The 17,049-nt window shown below is 45.2% G+C and overlaps 1 protein-coding gene across 1 annotated transcript in view; it reads right to left on the reverse strand.

The window, feature by feature from the left end:
- Nucleotides 1-14,252: 14,252 nt before the first annotated feature.
- The window catches only part of LOC307010658 (otoraplin-like), a 5,194-nt gene continuing 2,397 nt past the window's right edge, over nt 14,253-17,049 (reverse strand). Inside the window, exons 2-4 of the mRNA XM_079635538.1 lie at nt 16,985-17,049; nt 15,618-15,728; nt 14,253-15,532 (exon numbers count right to left, since the gene is read on the reverse strand). The exon at nt 16,985-17,049 is cut by the window's right edge and continues 75 nt beyond it. Coding sequence (XP_079491664.1) covers nt 15,509-15,532; nt 15,618-15,728; nt 16,985-17,049 — 200 coding nt within the window. The 3' untranslated portion in view covers nt 14,253-15,508. The remainder of the gene's footprint in view (nt 15,533-15,617; nt 15,729-16,984) is intronic.

Genomic DNA, 17,049 nt, shown 5'->3' on the forward strand with positions numbered 1-17,049 from the left:
TCCTGCTGCATTTGTCACCGCAAGAAGCGGCGCAGGAAGCGAGGAAATCGCGGCGGTGTTCGAGTGCGGATCAGGGGATTTGTGAACGTCTCCCGTACGCAACCATCACTTCGCCGGCCCTACATCCCCTTTGCAAGAAGCGGAGGCCTTTACCTGGCTCGTCGATCATGGGACTTGAGATATTCCTGTCATCTCTCCATTTTTCCAGCTCAGTCAATGACGCCTGATTGCCCTGCAGCTCCACCAAGACTGCGCGTCCGAAGCGGCGGGGTGAACTTCCGGAACATTCGCCCATTACAACGCTCTCAACTTCCACAGCATTTGGATTACCTTGCTGCTAAGGTGGCGCTACTGAACTGCAGGTCTGTGTCAAACAAAACCTTTATTTTAAACGACTTTTTTATTCAGCGAGACCTGGACGTTGTTTTTAACGGAGACATGGATTGGTTCCGGCGCTGGTGAGTCATCTGTCTTTGGTGAACTTTGCCCCACAAACTGTTCATTCATAAGCACTCCGAGGAGTTCAGGAAGAGGAGGTGGAGTGGCTTTGATTTTTAAAAATCGAATTAAGGTACAAACACTTTCTGCTGGGAGCTTTTCCTCCTTTGAAGTACAATGCGTAAAAATTGAATCTGCTGCCTCACCATTGATATGCGCACTTGTTTACAGGCCCCCCAAACCAAATAATAATTTCATAAAAGAATTCTCAGATTTTCTGTCTCATTATGCATCTTCGTATGACCGTTTGTTGATTTTGGGTGATTTTAATATTCATGTATGTTGCCCAGGTAAACCCTTGGTTAGTGAGTTCTGCCATGTAATGGAGTCCTTTGGCCTCCTTCAGCACATAAATCAGGCGACCATGTGCATGGGCACACACTTGATTTGATTTTATCCCATGGGTTTTCCATTGATAACATAAGCATTGAGAAGGCATTTCTCTCTGACCATGTGCCTATTTTGTTTAATGTTAAATTATTTAACCCACTGTATACAGCCAGAACTTCCGGTCACTACTCTCGTCATATTAACCCTTTTACTGCAAATAAGTTTTCTGAACGTTTCCTGGGAAATGATATCACTGCCTCTATTACCAACCATGACCACCTCTTGAGCCCTGATGAGCTAATGTCACAGGTCGGGGCGGGCCAAGCCAGACTGCACCCACCCCTGAAAACCGGGAACCACCTCGAGGAACGGGTCAAGGACCAGACAGACAAGGGGATAAAAATAATGACAGTACTTTATTATATTAAAATCGGACAATTGAATAAGCACTAATTAAAACTTCTTCTTGCCACCAGGGCAGTTCACGCGTCTCTGGACCTCCTGGGATGGGAGGGGAGGAACGATCGTAGCGGGCCGGGGCTCGTTGAATGGGGATCCGGAGAAATCCTCACGCCGTCCAGGTAGGTCACCAGGTAAGTACAAGTGTGGGGGGCGAGCGAGTCACTGGAACGATATGGCGGGGTTTAACCGTTCGTCGGTATGTGAACACTCAGCCGAGGTACCTTCTCCTTCCGTTTCGGGCAGATGCTTCCAATGGAGGACGTGTGGGGACCACCAGACGGGGAGGACACTTGAATGAAACGCTCCACTTGGTTGGGCACTGGAACGATACAGTAAGGTTCGCTGTTCAACAGTACATGAAGCTCTCTCCTGATATACCTCTCTCTTCTTCTGTACAGGGCAACCGGCTTCCAATAGGGGCGTGTGGGGACCACCAGGCTGGGAGGGCACTTGGACGGAAACGCTCCGCTTCGTTGAACACTGAAACAGTACAGGAAGGCCTTAACGGTTCCAACAGCACATGAAACTTCAACTGATATACCTCTCTCTTCGTCTGAACAGGACAAGTGCTTCCAATAGGGGCGTGTGGGGACCACCAGACAGGGAGAACACTTTGGACGAAAAACACTCCGCGTCGTTGGACACTAAACAGTACAGGGAAGTCTTAACGGTTCCAACAGTACATGAAACTTCCACTGATATACCTCTCTCTTCATCTGAACAGGGCAAAGGCTTCCAATAGGGGCGTGTGGGGACCACCAGGCTGGGAGGGCACTTGGACGGAAACGCTCCGCTTCGTTGAACACTGAAACAATACAGGAAGGTCTTAACGGTTCCAATAGTACATGAAACTTCAACTGATATACCTCTCTCTTCGTCTGAATAGGGCAAGGCTTCCAATAGGGGCGTGTGGAGACCACCAGGCTGGGAGGGCGCTTGGACGGAAACGCTCCGTTTCGTTGACCACTGAAACAGTACAGGAAGGTCTTAACGGTTCCAATAGTACATGAAACTTCAACTAATATACCTCTCTCTTCGTCTGAACAGAGCAAAGGCTTCCAATAGGGGCGTGTGGAGGCCACCAGGCTGGGAGAACACTTGAGCGACACGCTCCACTTCGTTGGACACTGGAACAAACACAGCACGGTTTTAACAGTCCAGCGATATATAAAACACTCAGCTTTAACAGGGCCGGATCTTCTCACGGAGGAAGTGGGGCTCTTGATTTGTCGACACCTTCCCCTGGAGACAGCGGGTGGAAGACTGAATGGGAAGAGTGCACGGCAGACTTCTAATATTTCTCCACACAACAATTTCACTTCACAGCACAAACCGGGTGAATCGTCACTTCAGGCACTGTAATTCCACTCACACACTGTGCATTAGGGCCAGCACTCACCCACTGGTCTTTCTCCCACCAGCTCGAATCTAGTCCTTGGCCAGGCCTCGACTTCGCTCCAGGAAAAGCAGAAGAATGTTGCAGCTGTCGTTTACATTCGACAAAGAGAAGACTGAAGTTGGAGACAGATCAACAATTCACTCGGTGTAATAATTCACTCGTGCCACACACTTCCAAACTTGCAACACCACTTCAGTGTTAGTGCATATAAACAGCGGATCCAATACTCATCACTTGCGTCTTTCCCACTGTTGACGATATTCCTTAGGTTTTCGCTGACAAATCCTTCACTACTTCCTTTCTCTTCCTTAGCTTCGATCTCCAGCACTCCACAGCCCAGCCATAATAAAAAGAACGACCCGCTGACAAACACAGTACTACACGGGAGGAGAACCACCCCACAGTCTGTTTTCTCTCTGCTTTTAAAGCCCCATCTGAATATGTGTCCCTCTCACAGCGTTCCCTGTAATTGCCCCACACCTGCTGTCACTCAGGCAATTGGCCTCGCTGCCATGGCAACCAATTTGCAGTGCCTTCCCCAGGAACTTAGTCCTGTTCAGGTTTTTGTCACCCCGTGACACTAATATCCTCCTTTAACACATCTTGCTCAGCTATACTTGAAACTGTGGCACCTCTTAAATTCAGACGCCCTAATTTTAAATCTCAACAGTGGCTTGATGATTCCACCCATCATCTCAGGCAGGTTTGTCGAAGAGCTGAGCGTAAGTGGAAAAAGGATCACCTCTCAGGCCCCGTTTACACGATGGGAAAACGCAGATATTTCTCTGCGTTTTGGCCTGTCATTTACACGAAAACGCCGTTTTTATCCCAGAAAACGATCATTTCTAAAAACTCCGGCCAAAGTGGAGATTTCTGAAAACGCCGGTTATATGTTGCCGTGTCAACTGGGAGAAACGGGGTTTTAGGTTCTCTCTTGTCGATTCTGAGGATTCTGATTGGCTTGCATTGCTTTATCCTTCTCCCTACACTGCCGCCCATAGGTTTAGCATAGTTATAAAGGCGCTCGACGGCGTATTTATGCGGGTTGTGTGCACGATGTTATTATTGAAAACGGAGGGGGAGAAATATTCGTTTCTCTAAATACCCGGCTATGTGTAAATGTGGCCTCAGTCTCTCTAGAAATATTCAGAAATTCCATGGTTAATTTCCAAGCTGCAGCTAAAAAAGCCAGGACTAAGTACTTCTCTGACATTATAAGCAAACATTCCCATCGCCCTAGAATTGTATTTAATACCATAAATTCAATTCTTAACCCTGAAGTCTCCTCAGAGGTTGAGGCATCCACCAATACCTGTGAAGAGTTCTTGAAGTTTTTCACTGAGAAAATTCACCACATCAGAACACAGTTTATTCCTGTTGTATCTGAAGCACCATTACATGTCCCCATTACTACAGCAACTTTTGACCAATTTCAAGCAGTTTCCCACACTGAACTGTGGGACATTGTAAAGCATATGAAACCATCAACAGCCCCACATGATCCTATCCCTTCACAGATTATTAAAGATGCTTTTGCTGCTATTGGTCCCTCCATTCAATTTATTCTTATCTCCTGCCTTGCCACCGGCACCGTTCCTTCATGTTTCAAGCATGCGGTTGTCCAGCCTATGCCAAAGAAACATAATCTGGACGTTAAATGTCATAAAAATTTCCGGCCTATCTCTAAACTGCCATTTATTTCTAAAATTTTGGAGAAGGTGGTTTTAACTCCCACCTTTAGCTGCTTCCATACCTTCATTTAACAGAGATTCTAGAGCCATTTCAATCTGGGTTCACAGCCCATCACAGTACTGAGACAGCCCTGTTAAAGGTGACAAATGACCTGTTGCTCACTCTTGACTCAGGTGATAATGCCATTTTGGTCCTGTTAGATCTTAGTGCTGCATTCGACACTGTAGACCACGGTATATTACTAGAACGTCTCGAACAATGGGTTGGCATTAAGGGTATAGCTCTTAACTTATTTCACTCTTACCTCCACCAAAGATCTTTTTCTGTATCTATAGGCCAGTATTCTTCATCTTCTGCCCCTGCGTCTTATGGTGTCCCTCAGGGATCCATTCTGGGTCCAGTACTTTTCTGTCTCTACATGCTCCCTCTAGGTAATATCATCCGAAAATTCAATATTTCATTCCATTTCTATGCAGATGACTCCCAACTGTACATCCCACTCAAATCTGACAAATCCATGCAGCAACTTCTAGACTGTTTGAAAGAAATTAAAATCTGGATGGCTAACAATTTCCTTCAGTTAAATGACAACAAAACTGAGGTTATTGTTTTTGGCCCTTCAAAGTCAAAAAACTCGATCCCTGTCAACTTTGGCTCCCTTGCCCCCTATGTTAAATCGCATGCACGTAACCTGGGTGTGATTTTAGACTCCCATCTTAACCTGCACAAACAAATATCATCTGTTGTAAAGGCTAGCTTTTATCAATTAAGAATAATTTCCAAACTTAAGTCTGTCTTGTCATACAATGATCTGGAAAAAGTCATCCATGCGTTTACAACCTCCCGCCTAGATTATTGTAACTCTCTTTACTTTGGTCTCCCTCTAACACTGGTCGCACGGCTTCAGATGGTCCAAAATGCATCGGCTAGGCTGCTCACGAATACAAAAAAACGTGAACACATTACACCTGTTCTAGCCTCCTTGCACTGGCTTCCAATCCAATCTAGGATACAATTTAAAATACTGTTGATGGTTTTTAAAGCTCTTCACGCCCTGGCCCCCAGCTACATAGCTGGTATTATTCATCCACATGTAGCCCCCAGGTCCCTTAGATCCTCTAGCCAAGGTCTCCTTCATGTTCCTCGGTCCCGGCTTAAGCAAAAAGGTGACAGAGCCTTTTCTGTTGCTGGCCCTCAGCTGTGGAACCAACTGCCACCTGAGATTAGAAATGCCCCATCAATCACAATTTTTAAAACTAAGCTCAAAACTCACCTGTTTACATTGGCCTTCCCTGTTTTTTAACTGTCTTACCTTACTATGTCTGTAACTAACTGTCTTCCTCTTGATTTTAGCTTAAATTACTGATTGAAAATGTAATTACTTATTGTATTTGTATTTTTTACTTTTATTATTCAGTGGCTACTGCGCTATGTACAGCACTTTGGTCAGCGCGAGCTGTGTTTAAATGTGCTATAAAAATAAATTTAACTTACTTACTTACTAGCTACTGGTCTGGTGTACGTTTGATCTTTCACTTTGACCACAGCTGTTCTGACTCTCCCATCTGAACTAGGAATGACAGAAGAGACAGTACCAACTTTCCAGAGCGCTCTTGGAATCTGCTCGTCAACAATGAGTACTACAGTACCAACGGCAATATTCTCTTTCTCTCTGTGCCATTTCTGTCTTGACTGTAATGTGGGTAAGAAGTCATGAATAAAATGCTTCCAAAAATGATCACTCAGAACCTGACTGTGTCTCCATCTTTTCCTACTGAGTAATTCTGGGTCTGAATAGACAACTGGAGGTAAGGAGGAGTCAGGCCGCCCCATCAGCAAGGAATTTGGCGTTACTGGATCTGGATCTGCGATGTCGCTAGAGACATAACCCAAGGGTCTAGAATTAAGGATGCTCTCAACCTCAATCAGAATGGTTCTTAATACCTCCTCGGTAACTGTCTGTGAGCCTAAGGTGGTTCTCAAGGCTGTCTTAACCGACCTCACTTCTCTCTCCCACGAGCCGCCGAAATGAGGTGCACTTGGTGGATTGGAACCGGAATCTGATTTGTTCTTTGGCCAACTAGTCTCTGATACTGGGCTGAATCTGAGAGAAGGTGTCCTCCAGCTCTTTACATCCACCTCGGAAATTTGTTCCCTGTTCGGAGAGAAGCTCATAGGGTTTCCCTCTTCGGGCAATGAAACACCTGAGTGACAGCAGGAATGAATCTCCATCCATGTGATCCAATAGGTCAAGATGCACGGCTCGTGTAGTGAGGCACTTGTATACAATACCCCACCTTTTCTCAGTGCGGCGGCCCACCTTCACCATCAGTGGTCCAAAACAATCTACTCCGGTGGAGTAAAAAGGAGGTTTACATAACCTCAGACTTGATGTGGGTAAGTCTGACATTCTAGGAATCATTGGTTTGCCTCTCCACTTGTTACAATCAAGACATTGGTGTTGATGCCTTCTGATCGCCTCTCTTCCTGGCAAAATCCAAAACTTACACCGCAGCTCGGCATACACCCTGCCAGCTCCCGGATGATGCAATTGGTCATCGTAATGCTTGATCAGGAGCTTCACTACAGGATGATTCTGTGATAGAACGATAGGGTGTAGAACTGCATCACTCAATCCATAGCACCTACGAAGTCGTCCTCCTACTCTTATCAAGTCCAGTTCTTTGTCATACTCAGGAGCAAGCTTAATGAGTCGGCTACGTACTGAGATGTCCTTCCCTCCCTTGAGCAAAGCGAATTCGTCAGGAAAGTCTTGCGTCTGACATTGTCTAAGGATAAACAATTCTGCCTTCTGAAACGCATCTGCACTTGGTGAATCCGTGTTGTCAGCCGCCCCATGAAGGAATCGTGCTGTAGCCTCTAGTAAATCAGGATAGCTACTAAATTGACTGGGATCATGTTCGACTTGCAGTTTATGTTCCGTCAACGAGCCGCAAAACACAGATTTCTTAAGTTCTTGAACTTCTTCAGGGGCCTGTCCTTCTGGTGCTTTAGGCCAACAGCTGCTAGACTGCATCAAGAAGGCTGGTCCTTGTTTCCATCGGGTTTCTTTAGCTAGCTGAGCCAATGACAACCCACGTGTGATATCATCAGCAGGATTGGCTGCTGAATCGACATAGCGCCAAGCTCCAGGGTCCGACAACTCTTGGATTTCGGTGACTCTAACACCTACGAACACTCGGTATCTGCACGAATCAGACTGCAGCCAAGTAAGAACTGTAGTCGAGTCAGACCAATAGACAAATTTGTCGATATCTAGAGTCAGCTCCTTCTTCAAGACATCTCCTAACTGCGCTCCTGTCAATGCCGCACAAAGCTCTAAACGAGCGATGAAAATCTGTTTCCTTGGAGCGACTCGTGACCTTGCCGCCATGAAGGCAACATGCATATTACCCTGATCGTCTTCAGAGTACAAGTATGCTACAGAGCCATATGCTTTTTCAGAAGCATCACAAAACACATGAACACTGCGGCTCTTGACAGGATCCTGGAGGCTGGCACTGTAGCATCTTGGCAGGTGGATCTGAGACAATTGTGGGAGCTCGCTCTCCCACTGATGCCAAATGTCTAGTAGCCCTGATGGTAGATTAGGATCATCCCATTCTCGTTTCTTATCCCACAGCAACTGCACGACAATCTTGGCTCTTGTGGTATACGGAATGAGATACCCAAGGGGGTCGTAAAGCTTGGCTAAAGTGCGATAGATGCTCCGCATGGTAATTTTACCCTCATCTCTCTGGTAAGGTTTGTATACCAATGTGTCCAATCTACATTGCCATATTAATCCAAGGGCATTCTCCTGAGGGTTGGCCATTTCTTGACTGAGCCGAATCTCCCCGCTCTTCGACTTTAACTCAGCAGGAAGGTGGTGAATAACCTCAGGGATGTTACTGGCCCATTGTCTCAATTCGAATCCACCATCCATAAGATGGGACTGCAATCGGTTAACCAGCTGTACAGCTTGAGCTTCAGTAGAGACAATTTTGAGACAATTGTCCACGTAGAAACTACGCTCCACCGTTTGACGTACTTCATCAGTAGCTTCGAGATCCACCTTTGCATGGGACTGAAGTGCGTAAGTACCACAACAAGGGCTACATGCAGTGCCAAATGGCAGAACTTCCCACTGATATACGATGGCCGGTTCAGATGTCTTTCCATGACGCCACAGAAAGCGGAGGAAGGATTTATCTTCATCAAGGAGACGGATTTGATGGAACATACCCTTCACGTCACTGCAGATGGCCACAGAATGTTCTCGAAAGCCCAACAAGCTGGCACTTAAAGTCGGACCGGGGAAAAGATGGTCATTGAGAGACTGACCCTGATACTCGAAAGAACAATTGAAGACAATACGGTTCTTTGCGTTGTGATGAACCATATGATGTGGTATATACCAGGACTTGGAACTCAGATCACACTCTGCAGATGTCAACGGGGTGACGTAACCAGCCTGCAGCAGTTTCTGAATCTCTGATTCGTAGGATGCAGCCCTACTAGGCTCTTTAGCTAGTTTCCGCTCTGTGCTGCGTAACAGGGCCATGACTGCCTCTTTGGGTGCGTTCAAAGGTGGAGGTGACTCTTTCCAGAGTAGAGGCGTGGCGTATCTTTTGACCCCATTCACATCGATCCTGATGGTTTTCTCCTCTAGGAGTCGAATGGCTTCTGCATCCTGTCGTGATCGACTGACTACTTTCTCAGATTGACAAGGAAGGGTATCCAGCTGCCAAAGTTTTACGACTTGACGGAATAGCTCAGCTTCCGGAGAAACACAAGAAATGAATAAACATTCTTGAGGCTGCAAGTGTGGCTTAATAAGCCTGGAGGGACCTTGCAATGTCCAGCCAAGCATCGTACGAACCGCCGCTGGACCTCCAGGAGGACCCAATCTCACTGGCTCCACAGGGGTTATCAAGTGAGGATAATCTGAGCCAATGAGCACCAAGGGCTGCACTTCGTGGATGTCATGCAAAGGTAAGTCACGGAGATGGCGATATCTTCTTTGCAAGTCTGAGATGGGGTAAGTATGCTGAACCAGGGCTAGTTCTTTTGCTGTGAATGCACCCTTGACTGAGTAGGATCTGTCAGGGTGTGAAACAGGTGCTATGGAGAAGGATACAGATCTTCCGTGAATGGTATGAACATCCTGTCTCACTGTGCGCAGAGCCAAATCTTCAATTTCACCTTGAAGGTCTAGACGTCGAGCAGCTTCATTCAGCAAAATGGTGCGCTCAGACCCGTCGTCTAGCACAACATGGGTTTCTAGTGACTTATCACCATTCCGAATGATTACTCGACTTAACTTCAGTAGCACTTGCTTGCCACTCGTAGGCCGATCCAAGTATAGGGTCTGAGAAGCAGGGCTTACTGAACTTTTCTCTGTTATCCGGTTATCACCTTTACTCATCCCATCGGCGTTGGCATTGACTTCATGAAGAACATCAAGATGCCTCCGTTCACACCGCTTGCACTTCGCCTTTAACGTGCATTTAGATGAAGAATGCCCTCGTCCGCAACGCCAACATCTATGTCCCGTTCTGATCCAACTTTCAATCTGCTCCTTAGTTAAGAGTTTGAAGTTGGAGCACTGATTCATGTAGTGCTGGATTGTGTCACAGAACGGACAATACTTTTTTGGCTTATCCTGCGGTCTTTCTGAGTCCATGTATCCAGTCTTTGGAAGCTCTACTGTTCCTACTTTCTGTTCTCTACCATGTAGAACAGTAGTCAGCTTCCGAGGCACAAAGCCAGTTCGCTTGTCTTTGTGAACACTGTGTTTCACGTGATCAGGATAGGACCCATACTGTGTTCCTTCTACCTGCACACGTACCTCGTATTCCAGCCAGTCTGCAAAATCAATTAGCGTTGGAATAGGTGTCTGAAGGGGGTTAATGAATCTCTTGAAGTTAGCTCTTAGGTCGAATGGCAACTTAGCTAAGAGACGAGAAACATGTGAGCCACATTTCAGTTCAGTCTAACCTGTGCTACCTAACTGGTTTAACATTCCAACCAGTGCTCGGACACGAAGGGCAAATGCCTTGAAAGACTTCACATCCCCACTCCTGATATTGGGCCCATCCATTAGATCAGTGATCCTTTGCAGTGCCAATTGATGTGGCTGCCCATACATGTCAGTGAGCGCTCTCATAGTGTCACTGAATGGAGTGCGACTGTGACTATACGAGTCGGCGACAAGTAAAGCATCTTCCAGCTTAAGGTGGTCCATAAGTATTTGGAAATTAAAAGACTCAGAAGCGTCTTCAGGAAGAACGTTGTTTAACGCAAGCTTAAGACGAGCAAATTCTCGAGGATCATCTCGAACGAAATGAGGAATGGTAGGAGTTGGCCCTCGATATTGCATTGGGGGTGAATGTACAGGACGGTGAATCTCAGATTGTCCAAGAGAATTGCGAGAACGGTAATCTGTACGTAACCGGCCATTAGCGCGACTGTGCTCTTGCCTCCAATCGATTGGAGAATGATCAAGACGATCCATAGGGGTATCGTTATACAGACACTCTCTGTCACTCAAGCGGCAATGATAAGGGTCCGTTGCTGGTTGATAATAAACATCATGAGACTGCATACTGGATTGCAACATTGGTGGGTCATCTGGACATTGCTGACGAATATCAGACGAACGAGGTGACCGCAGAGGAACATTAGCATCATAGTAGTGATCATTCTGTGGGAAGTCATTCTTACTACTATGTGGATCATTATATGAAGGGGTCGACATACCTGAATTGGGCGGACTATCACTAAGCCGACCTGCTCTCTTTAGACTGTCTGTAAGCTCCTCAATGAAATCTCGCTCACAACTGCGAACTGTAAGGAGGGATTCATCCCTAGGTGGCACCAAAGGAGTATGTTCTATCTGACTGGAGTTTCCATCATCCGGAAGTGACTCCTGCATACTAGTAGACTTTGGTGTGGATGTCACTCCAGCTCCTTCATTCAGAAGCTGTTGCTCAGATAATGCAACCTGGGAAGCTAACACAGGAGAGTTAACAATCATATCAGATATGCGTTGCATGTCCTGCCTCATTCGCCTATTTTCCTCCCTCATTTCACGCATAAAACTAAGCATATCAGACTGCTCATCTGCAAATGCTAGCTGTTTCTGAGGATAACTAACCTCATAGTCACGCAAATGTGTTGGTTGTCTTGTTATTCTACGAGGGCGTACAACCTCTGGCTCTATAGCTCCCTCACTAGTTCTGGACATCATCGCTAAGATGGTTATAGATCCGGCTCGAAGGACCATAAAATGTGTTGAAGGCTGTAGAATGCACTGATTGATATTACGGTTCTAAATCACCTTAGAGTATTATTACACAATTAATGTCCAGTAACTAGGAGAAGACTGAAGAAGCCAGAGACAAAGATCAAATTCACTCACTGTATTGATTGATACATTCTTTCACAATGTCAACAAAATATAAATGTCACAATAAAACAGCGTAGGCCTACGCAAAAATAACAAACCATAAAAACATATTAAGAGAGAGGGCAATGGAGTGATGGTAATAAGTAAGTGTACTCAGTTTTAGTCCCAAGTATTCCAGAGGAAGTCCGATTAATGGACGAAGGGTGCAGATGTCATCAGAAGTCGATCCTCAGACGAAAGGGTTAATAGCTGCGATGTTCAGTATGTGTGTGTGTTGGGTTTGTGTGACAGGTCCGCCGGACAAAATGTAGATGAACGTGTATGTGCGGTTCTATAATAAACAAACAAACTCAATTAGCTTCTGTTACAACTCTTACAATAGAAATGCTGCATCATTATCACTTCACGTTATTATCACAAACTTATGATACAGGTATAATATAACAGCTGTTCTTTTATAACTGAATAAATATCTTATTGATGCATTAACAGAATATAAAACAATGATTATTAGACTAAATAAATGTAAGATAATCACTTACAGTCTGCAATGACGCACACGCGAGTATTCACCACAGAAATCCAACAACCTCAGGAGCGATCACACAACATCAGCCGCCCATCACATACCAAACTGCTCACCAGCTATATTATCAATCTATAACTTTATGGCCTTCTGATGCATCTTAACTCGTCTCGTTTGTTCACAATAACTCGCGCCACATCTCCTCACTCTTTCTCCATTGCCGCGAATATGCAATCTCTCGCCCTTTCTTACAAAACTTGCGAGACTTCTGATTCAAACCTCGCCCACTAGGCAAACTCAACACTTGAATCGGTCAATGTAAAACTATAATAACAACATAAACATAAAATGGCCATGCCCTTTTGCACAACTTACATCTGTGAGAAACTGTAAAGCCCAAATATGACAAAAAAGCCCCATAAACCAGCGGCTCGTGAGCTCTTTAGATCAAATATGGCCCATTAGACTCGTCAGGTTTGCTGTCACTCAGGCGAGTACATGATGGCAGAATTAAATACATTAAAGTTTTTAATTTTCACATACAGGCCTACATAAAAGAGAGAGAGAGAGGGGGGGGGGAGAGAGAGGGGGGGAGAGAGGGGGGAGAGAGAGAGAGCGAGAGAGAGCGAGAGAGGGGGGAGAGAGAGGGGGGGGAGAGAGAGGGGGGGGAGAGAGAGAGGGGGGGGGAGAGAGAGAGGGGGGGGGGAGAGAGAGAGCAGGGGGGGGGGAGAGAGAGAGAGCGAGAGAGGGGGGGGAGAGAGGGGGGGAGAGAGAGAGAGAGAGGGGGGGAAGAGAGAGAGAGAGAGAGAGAGAGAGAGAGGGGGGGGGAGAGAGAGAGAGAGAGAGAGGGGGGGGGGGAGAGAGAGAGAGAGAGAGAGAGAGAGGGGGGAGGGAGAGGGGGGGGAGAGAGAGCGAGAGAGGGGGGGAGAGAGAGAGGGGGGGGAGAGAGAATGCGCTTCAAGGTAATTACCTTCAATTTTCTGCTATTAAACTCCATCAGAATGGACAGAGCACATTGCAGAGATTAATCCACACACACACACACACACACACACACACACACACACACACACACACACACACACACTCTGCTGTATCCAATAACACTGAGCCGTTCTGAGGAACTGCTGACATCTGCCAACTTATGAACTAATGAACAATAGGAGTAAATAAGGACAACATTCAGAATCATAAGAATAGACGTAGACCGAATTTGAAGCTAAAAGGGATATTTTGGTATATTGCATTAGCTTAAAGGAACACGCCGACTTTTTGGGGCTTTAGCTCATTCCCCGTATCCCCCAGAGTTAGATAAGTTCACACACACCCTTCTCATCTCCGTGCGTGCCGTAACTCGGTCTGACGCACACACCGCTAGCCTAGCTTAGCACAATGACTGGAGGTAAATGGCTCCAGCTAGCATACTGCTCCCAATAAGTGACAAAATAACACCAACATTTTCCTATTTACATGTTGTGATTTGTATAGTCACCGTGTGTACAAATAACAAGGTCACATGACACACAGCCATCTTCTAACCGTATACACACTGGGAACTATATTCTCAGAAGGCGAAGCACTGCTACTTCTGCGGAGTGATTAGCGCAACACTCTGAGCGAACATGTAAATAGGAAAATGTTGGCGTTATTTTGTCACTTATTGGGAGCAGTGTGCTAGCTGGAGCCATTTACCTCCAGTCTTTGTGCTAAGCTAGGTAATCTCGACTCAGAATAAGTTCCTCTTGCAGCATCTCTTCTCTTCTCTGATGACGAGAACCTGTCACTCACATGAGATCAGCCAATGGCAAACCACAACCATCCAATCAATTCCCCACAGACACAATCAAGCCCCGCCCACATGTGTTCTTGCTCCAGGAGCGCTTCACTCGAAATACGACACAATAGAGGAGAAAAGACGAGCACAACTTCACTTTCATGCTGACTTTAAGTTTATAAAGTAGAATTTTAACAATTTTGTTACTCAATGGACTTCACGTAAGGTTGTGTACATAGTCATAGCCTATATAATACTATAGAAAAACCTTATAGGTGCAACCATCTAGTCACATCGCTCATTTAATAATCTGCTCAAATTAATCAACTTTCTGATTATTAAAAAAATCACAACACATTAAGCTCATCCTCAATAGCCTATTACATTTCAAACACAGATAATTAACGGTCGACTATTAAAGGCTTTGTTATTTAGATAGTTTCAGATGCAAAGTAATATATTTTGATTAAATGCACAAAGGAAATATTATATAGCTACTTTAAAAGTCTCTATAATAACCAGAATATCCATTGATGTCATCACTTTAATTTCACCAGCAAATCCTATCTTGAAGAACGACCAAGGGTCAATTCAAATCTGTAAATTTGCATAATGTAATGTAATGCTTTAACCAGTTTAAGTGTTTTATGAATTATGATGATATAACATTGATTTAAGTAATCATCCATAGATCTGCCTATATTGTATTTATAGTGTATATTGTTTTTAAAGCACAGACTTTGCTTAATTCCAGGGTTCCTCAAATCCACTCGTTTAACATATTATATTACACCCAATAATCAAAATAATGAACTTTTAAATAGCTTCATATGACCCCTTTAAAAGACCATGGGCATTTTTGTAAAGAATATACATTTGTCTTATGCCAAGCACTAAAATATTTTAGGCTACTGGGTAGAAATAAAGTAAAAATATTTTTAAATATCCTTTTCCTTAATCATTATCATGAACAACTGTTAAAGTGCAAATCCATTATTCCTGGAAGCCGATAAATGCTCCTCTGCCGCCATCTACTGGTTACACTGGTAATTCATGTCTTTTTATTTTTTAAACAAGTGTTTTCTATCAAATGTTGGAGAACAAATGGAGACAATCTCAGAAGGATGAACAAATAATGTTTTTAGTCATCACATTAAAAATAACATTAGAATTGCTGGAAAAATGTTGCGTGTGAATGTTACTTACAGACTTTATTCCAATGTTCTCATTCATCAAGTCTTTATTGCAATCAATATTGGCACATTTATAATTAGTCATTTATAATTATTCAACTTTGTATAAAGTAGGAATGGCTATAGGTTCAAATAAGTTGTGTATACAACACGAACTAGAGCTGGAGGGCCTTGACATGTTGTTGTGGATATTAATAACACAGACTGAGAACCGCTGCTGTCTTCAAGCACAGAAGAAGTCCATGTCCTACAGAGAGAGAGAATATAACGCATTATTATCAGAATAACGTGAACTTTATTTTCTGAAGGTCAGTGGATTAACTCGCACTCACAGTCGTTGGGATCTCCACAGTTTCCTTCTGGAAAACGTACGTCTCGTTGATGTAGTTACTGGGGAAATATCCCACGACACCCATCTGGTCTACATAGCGCTCCCCGTAAACCTGCGAACACACTCCTGCGTGAGTGATGTGTGTGTCAGATCAGCTGTGTGTGTGTGTGTGTGTCAGATCAGCTGTGTGTGTGTGTGTGTGTGTGTGTGTGTGTGTGTCAGATCAGCTGTGTGTGTGTGTGTGTGTGTGTGTGTCAGATCAGCTGTGTGTGTGTGTGTGTGTGTGTGTGTGTGTACATGTGAAGTGGAGTACGTGCGTGTGCGCGTGTGTGTGTGTGTGTCAGATCAGCTGTGTGCGTGTGTGTGTGTGTGTGTCAGATCAGCTGTGTGTGTGTGTGTGTGTGTGTGTACATGTGAAGTGGAGTGCGTGCGTGTGCGCGTGTGTGTGTGTGTGTGTGTGTGTCAGATCAGCTGTGTGCGTGTGTGTGTGTGTGTGTCAGATCAGCTGTGTGTGTGCGTGTGTGTGTGTGTGTGTGTGTGTGTGTACATGTGAAGTGGAGTGTGTGTGTGTGTGTGTGTGTGTGTGTACATGTGAAGTGGAGTGTGTGTGTGTATGTGAAGTGGAGTGTGTGTGTGTGTGTGTGTACATGTGAAGTGGAGTGCGTGTGTGTGTGTGTGTGTGTGTGTGTGTACATGTGAAGTGGAGTGTGTGTGTGTGTGTGTGTGTGTGTGTACATGTGAAGTGGAGTGTGTGTGTGTGTGTGTGTGTGTGTGTACATGTGAAGTGGAGTGTGTGTGTGTACATGTGAAGTGGAGTGTGTGTGTGTGTGTTTGTACATGTGAAGTGGAGTGCGTGTGTGTGTTTGTGTGTGTGTGTGTGTGTACATGTGAAGTGGAGTGCGCGTGTGTGTGTGTGTGTGTGTTTGTACATGTGAAGTGGAGTGCGTGTGTGTGTGTGTGTGTGTGTGTGTGTGTGTGTGTGTGTAAAGTGGAGTGCGCGTGTGTGTGTGTGTGTGTGTGTGTGTGTGTTTGTACATGTGAAGTGGAGTGCGCGTGTGTGTGTGTGTGTGTGTGTTTGTACATGTGAAGTGGAGTGCGTGTGTGTGTGTGTGTGTGTGTGAAGTGGAGTGCGCGTGTGTGTGTGTGTGTGTGTGTGTGTGTGTGTGTGTGTGTGTGTGTGTGTGTGTACATGTGAAGTGGAGTGTGTGTGTGTGTGTGTGTGTGTGTGTGTGTGTGTGTGTGTGTGTGTGTGTGTGTGTACATGTGAAGTGGAGTGCGTGTGTGTGTGTGTGTGTGTGTGTGTGTGTGTGTGTGTGTGTGTGTGTGTGTGTGTGTGTACATGTGAAGTGCAGTGTGTGTGAGACGCACACTCCCCGACCAGAAGACGCCCGCTGCCTCCACGGGCCGGAGTTTGGAGAACACGTAGATCGTCT

The sequence above is a fragment of the Phoxinus phoxinus genome (genome assembly GCF_949152265.1).
Source record: "Phoxinus phoxinus genome assembly, chromosome: 14".
NCBI classification, from domain to species: Eukaryota; Metazoa; Chordata; class Actinopteri; order Cypriniformes; family Leuciscidae; genus Phoxinus; species Phoxinus phoxinus.